General features: G+C 42.8%; 1 protein-coding gene across 1 annotated transcript; it reads right to left on the minus strand.

The window, feature by feature from the left end:
* Positions 1–10,827: 10,827 nt before the first annotated feature.
* LOC109322451 (ras-associated and pleckstrin homology domains-containing protein 1-like) lies at positions 10,828–14,383 on the minus strand (the record flags this gene model as incomplete). The annotated part of the gene is made up of 1 exon (XM_019553507.1): positions 10,828–14,383. A coding segment is annotated over one exon (1,206 nt), but the record flags the coding sequence as incomplete, so codon positions are not given.
* Between the last annotated feature and the right edge of the window lies 1 nt (position 14,384).

Below are 14,384 nucleotides of genomic sequence, written 5' to 3' on the forward strand. Positions count from 1 at the left end.
CCTCACACATTGGCTTGTGTGCCTGCCTGTCTTGGCCACTGTCAGGAGGCATGGCACGGAGCAGGGAAGGCTGCTTGAGGCATTGCTGGTGTTGCAGGAAAGCAGAAGTAGCTACATGGGCAACAAAAGAGAACACTTTTTGGAAGTATCATTTTCCCAGATCATTTGAGGAAGGGGTAGGGTCTGCAAGGCCATGAGGTGACTGCACACCTGGTGAGGATATCTCAGCATGACCCTTTAGGAGCAGAGTGCAACTCCTGCCCCAGCGAGACATCCCTCTGTGAGGAGTGATGCTTTGCAGTTCAGGTAAACAGCTCTGGGCTTGGTTGCTTATGTGAACCATTGGAGTTCCCCCAGCCCTCTCTTCCCTCCCCACCAAGTGCCCCACTCTTGGTAGGGCTGTAATTAGTGTCATGGTTTGATAAGTTAGTTCTCCCCCCAACCCTGCATCCTGCTGCCACTACCTTGTTGGGCACCTTTCTCTGTGGTGGTTCCCATGGCTCCTCCTTCCGATCGAGTACTTTTCCTACAAGGGTCTGACAGATGTGCCCATCATTTTTGTGTGCTCCAGCTTGTTAGTGCTGCTGAAGAGAAGTGGTTCGGCTGAGCTCTGCTTGGCTTCATGCAGGGAACAGTTGCCACCCAGTGTCACTTGCTGTTCATAGGGGTCCTAGTAACAGCAGGCCAGAAGTTATAGGGAAAAACCTAAGGTTCATCTGCATTGGTTTGCCATGCTGGCACTTGTGGACATGCGAAGTGGCTGCCTTCTTCAGGAGGTTGGGGACAGCTGCTTTCTGAAAGGTGGCAGCTCCCACCTGGGGCTTTCCTAGTTTGGAGGTGAAAGCAGGGGTGGGGAGAGCAGCAGTATTTTTTTCAAAGGATTGCTTCCACCTCAGCTCAGCCTCTGGGTGATGCTGGAGGCAGCAGTGGAAGGAGGTCTTCCTGGTTACCCTGCTTCCTAGGGAAGAAGCCTGCAGATGAGGCATAGGGGAAAACAGATGCTGTCCTTTGTTCTTAAGTGTCACATCAGGCTTCAGTGTCTCCAGCCTAAACTGCCTGTTGGTGAACCTGGGCTCCAGGAGTCTTAGGAGCTCCCTCCTGCATAGTGGTTAATTGCTCTTCTGTTGGGTGATGTCCTAGGGGAGAAGTTCATGATCATGTCTAAAGGGAGTGGACTGCTTCATGTTACCCTGCTGGCCTTGGACTTAAATCAAAGGCTGAACATATTATTGTAAATGTTGGGTTTGCAGGGACTGACAAACAGGAATTTCAGAAGCTACTGCACACAGAGATGACTTGTTTAAAGGCTATTATCCATGCTGGAAGCAGACATGGGTATCATTCAGGATGGGGGTGAACTGCCATTGCTCAGTGATTCTGTTGTTAAACGGTGAAAAGCAGAAGCAAGTACTCCAATATGCCAGTAAAGTACCATGGTTTCTAAGTGGGGATTTAGCAAGTGTTAGGGCAGATTCAGTATTTGGCCACAGCAGGGTGATGACATTACAAGCCATAGGTTGGGGAAGCGATAGGACAAGTGCAGAGAGGTTGCACACACAGAAGAGATCATTTGAAGTAATTCCTGTCTAGTATTTGGAACTGGAAAAGTGTCTGTCACAATCTGAGCAACGGGAGATAGAAGATGGGACATAGTCTACATAGAATTTGCTGTATTTGCGAGGATATTTATCATATTTCCTACCCCTGGGCTATTAAAGAGTTGCACATTTGTGCATAAGACTATATTATATTGTGGGGAAAAAACAGTGCAAGAGGGGGGTTGGTTTGCATAGTAGCTGAAGTCACTGCCTATAGTTATATGGTCCCAGTCATCTGATTTTTATTTTGAAACGACAAGAACAGCAGGGCTGCCTCCTCCCCTCCCCCATCTGATATATTTGGGAAGATACTTGAAAGCTTGCTCAGTGCAGCCATAGCTCAGCAACTGCTATCACAGGAAACGATTCCTAGCCCACAGTATTCTGCTGCATTTGTTTGACACCAGTATGTATACGCCACCTCCACAGCAAAAAGCAGAGCCTGGCTTTGGTGTTGTAAACATGCAGAGTTTGTTAGCAAGTTTCCTCGTTACAAGGCATCTATCACAAAAAAGGTGCTTTGATAAAGCGGTGAAAGCAAAGGCAGTATCCAGTTGTCAAGACGTGCCCTTACAGCCAGCCTCCTGCTCAATACCGGATGGTGACTCTGCTGAAATGTGTGCAGTGCATCCATTCCTGTCTCTCTAATCGATAAACTCTGTGAATTCTACCACCGTTGACTAACGTGGAAGAGCTGAGCTGTGTACAAATTGATTTCCGTTAAAGGGCCTCGTTAAAGTGCTGACACGTCTTCTGAGTTTTTTTGTAAAGAACAAGTGCTTATTTTCACATTTGAAAAGAAGAAGTGTCTTTTGCAATTTGCATGGGCAGGTAGTTTCTATGAATCCTTTGGAAATGTCAGTGTCTAACATGCATTTTCTCCATGCATTTTTTTTCTTGAAATAGAAACCACCCCATATGGTTTACAGTGAGAAGATAAGCGATTTGTGCTTTTGATTCTGGTACTGGTCATGCGGTGGATGTATTCGGAGCCCCCACTCTGACATGGTAAATGTTGATAAATCAGTTACAACACATGCAGGACTCTGGGGAGCTGTGTGCTGCCAGTAATGTTTTATTGTGTGTGCCATTCAAACCACCTTCCAATGAGTGCAGAACATTAAATTTTTAAATTTTTTTAATTGTACTTGGAATTAACTGTTGCTGTGTACTAAACCCTCTTGTTAAAAGTCCTAAATAAAGAACAAAGCACACCAAGTGCTCTGTCATTGTGCCACTTCCGTACTGCTGGAGACTAAAATTGCAACTGCTAGCTGTTCTGCTTATAGTAGACATAGGGAGACAGAAATGATACAAATCTAGTGTTTCGCTGCTGCCAGCAGGCTCTTGGCTAGAGAGACGATGATTAGTGCAGCTTGATTGCCAATGGTTAAGCCATGTTCCTGTTGTAGGTCATCTGCTGTATGCAGGCTGCAAATCACTTGTGAGGTGTAACTAATGGGATTCGCAGGTGTTTCCTAGTTGGAGTTCTGCACCCTAAGAGAACTGCTGTTACAAATTTTCCTTTCGCAAAGCAGCAAAAAGGTCTTTGGTTCAGTCCTTTCTTGCCCCCTTCCCTTGGTGTGGCTAAGGCATTTGTCCAAGGATCACTGAACAGTGCCTAGCAAAATGCACTGGAATAAAACAGCTGTACTGACGGCATGCAATCTGTTAATTTAGTTGCCATCCCCTTCCCCTATGGAGAAGCACGTGCTACAGTTCCTGCTCATGGAAGATGGCACTGCACAAACATCAGTTCCTAGCAGTTATAGCTTGAGGCAGAGACTAACCCAGTTGAAAACAAACCCCAGAAACTCACAGCTCAATGCATAGATGCAGTATGTAGGGGGAATTCCAGCTTCTATAGTTGGAGGGAGAGAGCAGAGGTGGGGGCAACTCAAAATGATGCTGCAAAAATAGTTTTGGAAGGAAATTATTCCCATTTGGGCTGAAGAAGAGGTACAGGCATTATGTCCTTCACAGAGAAACATCCTTCTACCACCATGATACCCCTACCGGCCTCAACCTGTAGCAGAGCAGCAGCCCAAGCTCTTGCCATAGGGGGTGGGAGATCATATTGCATTAAAGTCTCTGGCTGGGGAAACAGTACCACCCTTCCTTCATAAATCAAGTAGGGCCAGCTACTGGAAGAGAACCAAAACCTGGGCTGGTCTTAGGCATTATTGAGGGCTCCTTATGAAGCCAAACGCTGGTAGGCTTGTCCCTTCCCATGTAGTCCTGTGGTTTTTTCATCCCAGCCTGAGTACTGCTTGAAGAAGAAAACAGGGATACAGGAAGAAACTGATTTTTATCCTCTGCCTGCCTTTCTAAAAAGACTAAAATGGGAGTCAAAAATATAATTCAACATTGTGTCTAAGCTCATCAACTCCACAAAGCACAGAAGATCAAATATGGGATCAGAACACACAGGACCTCTGCTCTGTCCCCTGACACTGCATGTTTTGATAATCACATAGTTTTAACAGAGCTGACCAAAAGCTTTTCAAAAACAGTTAAAGGCAGCCTAAACTTTATTTTTTCCTACTGTGTTAGGTGGTTTTATCCAGAGATGATGGAAAATTTCCCATTTCTTGAATGCTGAGATAAATGACATGTTCTTGGCAAGCAGAAAGAAACCCAGAGTTTTTGTCCATCTACCTTTAGCCATGGCTGCACAAGTCAAAATCCAGCATCCAAAATGTGACGCATACTGCAGTGAACTTTATCTCTGTCCAGCTGGCTGGGCTGCATCTGTTCCCTACACACAGACTAAAGCAAGCTGTGCTGCCTTGCACGGCCAGAAGAAAAGGCAAGCTTGAAAAGACCCAGAAACCCCATGCTACTGACTCCCATTTGTGGTCAGGTTCTGTACAGATGTGTTTCAAGGTTGGTCCATTAAGAAAATCAAAATTCTGATTGAACTCATCTTTTTAATGTAGGTACAGTACTGGCAAGTCATAGAACAGGTACAGGGACAAAAGTAAATGGCAATTATGCTTAGCAGCATGAGGATAATCAATTTGTGTCTGAAAGATTCTCCGTCACCTCTCCCAACTATGAGGCTGATCCAATAAAAGCTACTACCTTACCTAACAGTCCTCCTTTTCTCATGTCCTTTGGACCATCACTACTCTCCCACCACTACACATACACTGGGGGCCTTCCCGGGTTCTAAAAACAGAGGAAGCTCAAACCTGCTGGAGCATGGTTGGTGTATCCCAAATTCCCTCAGCAGCTCACATGGTGTGCCATAATATCGGGCAAGAAAGAACATGAGAAGACAGAAAATAAAGTCTTAAACAGAAGGCTTTAAAGTTAACTACATCTTTATTGAATTGTGCATATTCCATTGTATAATGATCTATACCAGGTACTTTATAATGCAGTATTTCTTTTGTCCTCTCCCATGCTTAAAAAAGTATATTTATACATATATTTATATATATTTATAATATGGTAAAGCCCCCCCCCAGCCTGAAGTTGTTAGAGTTTAAACGAACTTTTTTTTTTTTTTGGGGAAGGGGAGGGAGGGAGGGAGGGAGGGGGGGAGGCAGTTCCATTCAAAGATAAAATGTGCAATTTTCCTTTTAAAGCAGTAAACATATGAATGTATTTACAGCACTTAGCACAAGCTTGCTGCACAGACAAATCATTGTTGTAATGATATTTTCTTACATCTGCACTCCAGTATTAAAGGACACCATCAGTGGCTGCTAATGACTAGTGTAAGTCATAAAACAAACTGATGTTCCAGTCAATGTTCGTTTCCGTGGTGGTTCAATAAAAAGACTCCTAGACTTTAGTTATAACGTATATGAAACAGCAGACGGGAAACACAACCCCATTTTGTTTTCTCTTAAAACACAAACATTGTAGCACTGCAACATACTGAACTATCCACCAAGTCGGCAAAAGGCAATCTTTAGACACAGGCACAGACACAGCAAAACTGGGAAAAAGCGACATTTTTAGATGCTTTGTTTTGCTAAACTAGATTTATCCTTTTCCCTTACTAGAGAATGAAATTACCCTTGATGATTTGACTTGTGTCTAGATCATTATTAAAATACAGATATGCAACTGCACCCACTCTGGACAGCTTGAAGCCTGTCACCACTTTCAGAACACCCACCTGGGCACTGTATGCTGTCAGCTGCTTCTTCAGTCCAGCTGCACCTTAACTCCAGCCTGCTAACCCTCAAGTGCCTGTTGTAGCAACACCTGGTTTCTCTAGGCTAGGTTGGTAAGCTGTAGTTTTGGTGGGGGGGGTGGGAAATCAGCTCGTGTGGTGATAGGACTCTCCTTTGGAGAGGAGAATGCTCTAATCTGCTTTGTAAAAGACAAGTACATGGTGGTCTTAAAACACCTGGCACAAACACTGGTGCATCCACTATATAGGTTGAAATCTTACTTTTCAAGTGGAGCTTTAACATATTACCAGGAGTTTCTCATCAGTTACACTATTTACATAGAGACAATTTGCTTGTAGTTACTATTCTGCTGCACTCGTTAAGCAGTGGGGTGTTTGTGCTTCAGCACGTGTCCTGATGACTGCTCATTCTTTGCAAAACCTTTCCTCCAGTTATACAAACCCAAGAGGCAGTGAAAACCTACAGCAGCTGTTCACTACAACAGGAACAGGGCAGTCTCAGTCCCACTCAAAATCAGGCCTTGTGTGAATCGAGATGGACTGCTATTTCTATTTCCTGAAGTGGTGAGGTATTTAAATCTGCTAGGTGGAACGGAGGGTTTCCATGGTTTTATTCTTTCTTTAGACATCTCTTGTCAAAGCAGAGACTAAGATGGTGATCATCAGCTATGTAACACAAGTCCCTGCTCTCAGTAATTTTTCCATTGAGCATGTCCCATGCTTGTTCGTAATGCATTGTTTGTTTGCTTGTTTTTTTTTTTTTACAGAGAAGGAAGGAAGTAAAAAGTGACATGGTAGTGAAGAAGTAGAGCAAAATGTTGGCATTATAAATAAAAGGCTTAGGGAACTTTGATACCTCCCACAGGCAGAAAGGCTCTAACAACTTAAACCTGTCAAAAGGAACAGAAATCATGTTCCCCTCACTGCTTGCAACCTGTTTTCAAACATCATCCTAGTTGCAGAGAAGCAGGAAGTGGAACAACAGAGAGAGAGATTGTCCATGTCATCATCAGTTGGAGGGAAATGTCCCAATATAAAAAAGAAAACTAACATTTAAAAGTATATTTAAAAACTATTCTGCTCTAAAGTATTAGTCGTAACAGGAATGGGGCACTTTAAATAATATGAAGATTAGCTTATCATTTGAGTTTTCAAAGTAGTATTAAAAACAAACCAACCAAACATTATTGGGGTTGCTGCAGTTATTTTGACTAGCTTTTGAACTTGAATGCATACCGCTGTTGGGTTCTATAGTGAAGTAATTGAGATTTCAGGCCAATCAGCCATAGAAAAGGAAAACATCCATGCTGAATAGCTCTGAAGTCACAAAACACATACATAATGAATTGTGACAATTCAGGAGCAACAGTTATTCACATGCAAATGTGTTTAATATAGTTGGAGATGGAATGAGCCAACCCATGGAAATATTAAAGGCCAAATTCTGTAATCATTTTTAATAATCAAACCACAAAAACTCCAACTCAAATCCATTAAGCCTTTGGCTCTTACTTTTTTAAAGCAGTGACTAAGACTGTGTTCATTACATGAGTACTGATCAGATTGGTTTTGGCACTGAATACAGCATGTCTGCCTTGTAGTATTTCCTAAGCTTGAAAAGAAAATTTTGCTCTTTTGAGGCCTATGGAATTTAAATGGTTTAAATCTAATTCTGCAACAGGATGGACATCCCCAATCACCACTGAGATGAAGACCCAGATCCTGCTCTGAGGCACCTGAGTGCAGTTGTCATTTATTTCAATGGTGTTACTCTGGATGTATGAAGGAATAGTTAGTTATTAGACACATGGCTGCCATCCTCAGGACTGCACAGAAACCGCAAAGCAGTATCAGCCTCAGTGGAGAGAGAAACCATTTCGGTTCAGTAACACCACTGTCATCTGAGTCTTTGCAGTTTTTTTCAGTGACAAGCAGAACATGTTTTTTTCCTTTCCTCATCTGAGGCTGAAGGAGCACTTTCACTTCTCTTAATGGGAGAAAATAGTTTGAACCAGAACAAGACCAACACAGCAAAAAAGAAAAAAAAGGTCCTAAATGCAAAATGCTAGAACAACAGGCATACAGAACAGCTGTCAGAAGAGCATTCATTACTTACACTCTCTGAGTCCTGAAACTTAGGTGGTTTCACCTACCTTTTTCTCCTGCTGCTAATGCCCATTTTGAGTACACTAAATACAGTGGCAAGATGCTCTAAGCTTACTGACCTTGCATCTATTTAGAGTAGTCAAAAGCTACCATCTCTGTCACTTGCATCAGTCTACTGAAAGGTTCATCTTTAGCAAAATGAAGCCTGATATTTCTACAGATAAAGCATATCTACAAGTAAAGCATGAGTGAGGAGCCAGAACTTGTGTTAGGGTAGTCAGTTCTCTACTTTCTTGCATGGGACATCAGCAACATGTCTGCATCCACACTGGGAGAACAGCAAACTCAGCAAAAAGCATGCAGGTTTACAGTTAACTAGTTCAAGATGCCTGCTTCTCCATCATTAATAGAAGCATCATTTTGATCGTGCATTAAAGGCCCACGATTATAAATGGGGTCTAGGTAGTAAACTGACATTCTATGACGTTTAAACCTGGTTTTCATTCCAAAGCAACTGCAAGGTAAATCCTGGGTAAATACATTATGAGTTGAACTGCACGGCCTGTTCTGGAGCTAAAGCACTGCAGCTCAACTGCCTTTCATATTTGTTGGAAGAGCGGGCAGGGACAAAAGTGCCAGGCTGATGCTCCCAGCTTTGAGCAGTAGGTGTGGTGAGATGATTTTATAGTCACTATTTTTTTTTGGTGGCATCTCCCTTGTCATCACTGTCCGTTCTTTTCTCACTGAATGTGTGGATTTACTGTTCCAATGTGTGGGTTTTTAGAGAGTTGCTATCTCTGCCTGGCTGCAGCTGGTAACTCCTGCATATACTCATTGCTGCTGTAAGAGGTAAATGAAATTTTGCCTCCAGTTCCTCTGCTCTTGGCTTTCAGAGAGCTTGTTTCCTTTTCTTCTCCTTTCTTACCTGCCTAGTTTCTGACAACCTACAATTGTTACTGGACTTATTCTGGTATTTTAGATGTGGCAATGAGCTTAGTGTTCAGCTTTCTCCGAAGCCATGTAAGATACCAAGCCTAACACAGAGACCTCTACAGGACCAGGGATAGTACTGTGTGTTCCTCTCCTTCCCTTCTACCTTATAACTTGCCTATTTTCTCCCTCTCAGTACCAGTGATGATCTTCCAAAAGCATTATCTAGCCAAACTGAAGTTAAGCTGAGGGCCAATCCTCTTCACCCCCAATTTGAGAGCACTGCCTTGCATGACAGTCCTGGGTTTAGCAAAGTCCACCACTTTGTCTCAACTCAGTTCTAGGCCCTAAAGCAGCTGCAGCTCCAAGCACTTTACAGATGCTACTGACAGAACAAGCTCAAAAACAGACAGGAGTACTTGCTTCCCCAACATCATCAATGGTTTCTGATTTAAAGGAGACTGAAGAGATGTTTTGAAATACAGAAGGGTTCAGAACCTTCACCTCATAAAAACACACAGGCCAAGATGTGCAGACATCTTTAAACCCCTGACAGATCCTGCTATATAAGATATGGTCACTTTTTCCTTCTAAAACACTTGAAGAAAAAAATAGTTTTACCACCCTCAACACTGACCTCCTAGGGCCGTTATCTTCATTTTATAGGTGGCAACAAACAGAACGTCAGAGCAGGTAAGGAATATAACCGTTTGCTATCAACTGCTCTTGCGAAAGAAGCAGTCCTCTGAACGTGTTGTAGCCAGGGTTATAGATTTAGTTAAAAGTATAAATTTTGTAATTTCAGCTACACAACTGCATTCTGTTACAGTTTAAAGATGTACTTCCATATTAGAATATAATAATAAAAGTGAGCGTGTCTTTTTAATACAAATCAAAAGTAATTATGGCCAGTGCTTGCATTCTCAGATGCATTGTAAGATTTAACCCCTCTGCTTCCTGGTTCTAGAAATGAGGCAAGTTCTAGACCAGATGGAAAGAAAAAAAGTTGTACACAAGGCTCATACACTTAGGTGGCACTAAAATAAAAAGCTGGAAAACAAGTTACTGACAGGAGTCTCAGGTCCCAAAAAAGGCAGCCAGGTATGCCAACTTATTGATACATTGCAGTATTTTCTGTGAGACATGCACCTAGTTTTTGCTCCATTATGTGTACCAATTTTGGATGGAAGAATGGAAACACTAAATCCCTAAGCAAGCGTTGCCAATTGCACACGTGCTGAAAACACAGAACTGAAGGAGACTCTTAAAACAAAATTCCAACAACTTGCACCGACATGATTTGGAAAGCAAGGTACTAGTTATAAGACTCAATTATCCCTTAGCGAAGAAGTCCAGCAGTAAAACAAAGGGGAATTGTGCAAATGTAAGCAGTTGGTGCATTCATATTTCTGCAAAGATGCAATAGGCAACAGTTTGCCCCAAACTAACGAACTTACAATAGAAGGATTACTTCCTGTCCCTTCGATGACAGCTGCTCTTCCTGCTGCAAACGTGGAGTCCTTTTTTCTGCCTTCCAGCAACTGCTCAGTGGCCTGAATTAGGAGGCATAGATTGATGATGGTCCCACAGGAAATATCCGATATTTGAACTTGGTCACAGGGAAATGAGAAGAATGTTTATCTGCCTTTGAATAAACTGCATTCAAGATATTCCTCTGCCAAGTGCAGATCCCAGAGCTACTTGCATTGACTGAACAAGAGAAAGTGCCAGGGCTGACATACCAGTGGAACCATTTTGAGAAAAAGGATGAAATGACTAATGAAGCTCCCAGAGAACAGGCTCTGCATCAGCCCAGATGTATGTTGCCGATGCCTGAGAGGCTAAACCTATCACTAAAGCCAGGAAGCTAAGGTTTGCTCTTGGTGCCTGTCACTCCACTGGTAGGTATGATCCCAAGGGGCAGCATACAGTACAAGCAGCAGGAGGAACCATGTAGAAAATTACAGCACCCATCAATTGTAGCACAACTCAACACTTCAGAGACCAGCCTGCTACACTGAGCATGCTTCAACTCAATGCAAATGCTTTTAAGGACACTTTATAAGCACAAAAATAGTAAAAACAAAAACTTTGTGAACAATTTGAAAGATACAAAAAAAGTGCCTTTTCATAGCAGTGCTTTAAAATGCACACAATGGTATATTCTTATTGCTCAAATAAACACATCTGAAATATTAAAACAATTTCCAGGAGACACTTGAGGTGCTGAAACAGATTTTAAAAAAATCATATGAAACAGAGACAGCACCGCTCATTTTCTTTTCATGATGCACTTTAAGACCAGATAAGTAAATATAGTGTTTTGTGAACTTTCCTTTTCAGCACAACTTTTTCCTATTCATAAATTATTCACAAAGACTCTCACTTTCTTATTTGGATGTTTTAAAAACATTTTATAAAAAAAAATTGGGGAAGGGGAAGGACACTGTCATGCTCCTTATTTAAATAGTTTCATAGTTTCTACAAGCCTGAATCAGAAGCAGCATCTCTGATCTCTTAGTTTCTGTCTTACATACCCGTGATATTGTAGGATTTCTTGCAATTCTGGGGGGCTCCTTTCCTAGTTTTTTTTTAGTTCAGGAAAAAAAATTCTAACTGCTTATTTTGAAGAAGGGTGGGGGAGGGGAGTAAAAAACTTGCCATCCCAGTTTTGACAGTGTCCCTATAGTGAACATCAGGGAGGGTCACACGAATGAGCATGTTAAGGTACAGCGCAAATATTGGCATTATTTTACAGATTTTTATACTAACCCTGTACTGTACATGCATGATACACAAGACCACTTAAGCTAACTACAACATTACCACAACAATCGATACTTGGGTAAGACTTGCACAATCAAACTACTGGATTACAAGAAAAAAAATTCTATTTTTTTTTTTTTAATCTTGTGACTGTAATCAGTAGCACATAAATAAACAACCTGAACACAATAGTCTCTTTCCTTCTAATACAGCCCCCATGGATCTAATTACATTATTAGCAAATTTCTGACTTCAATATTGTATATTTTTCAGTCATCTTCCTTGACTTCCGGAAGTGCAATTTGTTACTTAATAGGCGTATTCATTGACTGCAGTCTCAGAAGGACAATGAAAACAGGATGCCAACTATTCTGTCTTGAACTGAAATTACCGTTTTCCCGCATTTCTTCTGTGAAGAAAGCTTCCAGCTATCTGTCAGTGCATGACAAACCAGGCTTTTCTTACAGGTCTTCAGCTGTTTTTGTTAACATAGTACATCTTACCAGGCATGGATAAAGTGAATCTGGATACTGTGTATGCATGAGCAAGAGCAAACGCCTGTACAGAAACATACCTGTATTTTCAGTAAAAGATGCACATGCACACTGATGATGCATCGCACAACACATCACCCTCATTAAGCCTTTGGTGACTGGCATCAGAACCTCCCAATGCCACAAAATAAGGAACAGTGGATTAACTTGCAGGCGCTTCAGGCAGCTTTTAAAAGGGCTTAATGTATCATTTGTCTTTATCCGTAAAAATAAACTACCAGGGCTATTATGCAATTAGAAAGAATTCTGGATTCAAATAATATACATTTCTCCCACTTACAGCATAGGTAAAGAACACAGTATTTTGGAGTTGTAAATGGTTTTTAAGTATCTGGAGGGGGAGGCTCTTTTTAGTGTAAATATATTTCACTCCAGCCCATTTTGAGTTTGCTTAAAATGTACTCATTTTCAGTAGTATTATGACCAGAACGTTTTGGTACATTGTGTCTGTATTTTTCAGCCAATTGACAATATACAGATATTGTCGGACTGCTTCAGTTCTGTACCATTTACCCGTCACAAACTGCCAAAAGATGCTCTGCTGATTTAAAGTGCCCCCTATATCTTGATCTTAAAATTACATAGACCAAATCCTAATAATTGCATGACCAAAACAATAAATACAGATCCACAAAAACATTCTGGTTATCTTCTATCATTGCAAAGAAATATATCAATATATTATATACCTAAATTTATTATACATGCACAAATATGTCTCACATGGACAGACACTACAAAAATTTTATCTTTCTTTTTTCTTAAATGCAGAAAAAAAGTAAGAAAAGGGTTTTTTTTTTGTTTCGTGGGGTTTTTTTTGGTCCAATCCATATGAAGGATAAACGAATCTGTAAGGGATCAGACAATAACCCTCCACCCCCACCCTACAAATAACCAAGCCCAAACCCTCAAATTTTTTGGACTAGTTGTGAAAAGGAATGTCTACAGTTACCCTCAGCTATAGTTGGCGACCATCACAAGAGTCACGCACGCTCTCTCTCAACTCAAAAGGTATCCGACTACCAATAGCAGAACTGACTGCTGCGGTCACTGAAAATGCAGTTCCCTACAGACTACCAGTCTCTCGACAGCTTGGTGTTCTGATCCCTTTTCGGGGGAGCAGGAGGTGGCCCCCTCCGTAATGTTGCATAGCCGGATATATGACTGCCTCCGTAGTGACTAGGCTTCTGCTGGTCAGCAAGCAGTTCAGGTGGGGGCGGGGGCAATACCATGTCATCCATTGTGGCAGTTGGCTCTGTTCTGGAGATTCGGGAAGAGGAGAGGGAGCCATGCCGAGTGATGGACTTTCGTTGCAGAGTCCTGTTTAGGTCTGCCAGGAAGCCAGGCTGAACACTAAGGCCAGACTTGGGCGAGGTGGGCACTTGAGGACTGGCTATCACTTGCGGCTCCCCAATATCTGCCTGCGTAAGCCGAGTGCTGTCGTTCCGCTTGGGCCGCGTGGGTGGCGGGGCTTTCTTCACAGATGATTTAGACCACGGCTGAGGCTGGGGATTGACCACAGCAACTTTTGGAGATGTACTACCTGAAAACACAGCTGGGATCTCTACCGGTGGGAAAGGAAGATCGATTTCAGGTGGAGGTGGTGGAAAGTCTGAATCCGACGGAGGAGAGGGGAACTCTACTACAGGGTCCTTCCCAGACACTCCTACACCTGACACAGCTTTTGCTGTGAGGCCTCCTTGCTGAAGGACAATTGGCAGATTTACCCCAGAAAGATTGAGCTTTCCTGGCTTTGGAGGAGCTGCAGGAGGCGGCAGAGACTCTTTGGAAGGAGATCCCGAAGGCTCTGGTGGGTGTGCAAATTTGCTGACAAGGCTGTCCACTGATGGTCTCTTGGATTCGTGGTATTCGGCTGAGCTGGCAGATTTGATGCTGGAGTTGCGCTGGGGTGTTGGAGGTGGTTTCTTCCCTCCGGGACTCGAAGTCTTGCTGGTCTTTTTGACTGGAGACCCCGTCTTGCTTGGGGTGGGAGAAGCTGCAGAGGTAGCTGGGGGAGGTGGTGGGGGAAATACTAAGCTGCTCTCTGGTGGAGGAGGAGGGAAATCAGGAGAGGGAGCAGAGGCAGGCTGCCATTTTGGCTTTGCTTTCACTGCTGGGGGGGACTGTGGAGCCACACTTAGTGGGAGAGGCTTTAAAGGTGGGGGGTCTGAAGCTGGTGGGGTTGGGGGAGGTGGGAACTGACTGGCTATCTGCTTCACAACAGAAGGCACAGGAGACTGAGGGGATGGCGGAGGTTTAACAGAGAAACTCTGCTGTTTT

The sequence above is a fragment of the Crocodylus porosus genome, unplaced genomic scaffold (genome assembly GCF_001723895.1).
Source record: "Crocodylus porosus isolate Cpor-Errol unplaced genomic scaffold, CroPor_comp1, whole genome shotgun sequence".
Taxonomy (NCBI): Eukaryota; Metazoa; Chordata; order Crocodylia; family Crocodylidae; genus Crocodylus; species Crocodylus porosus.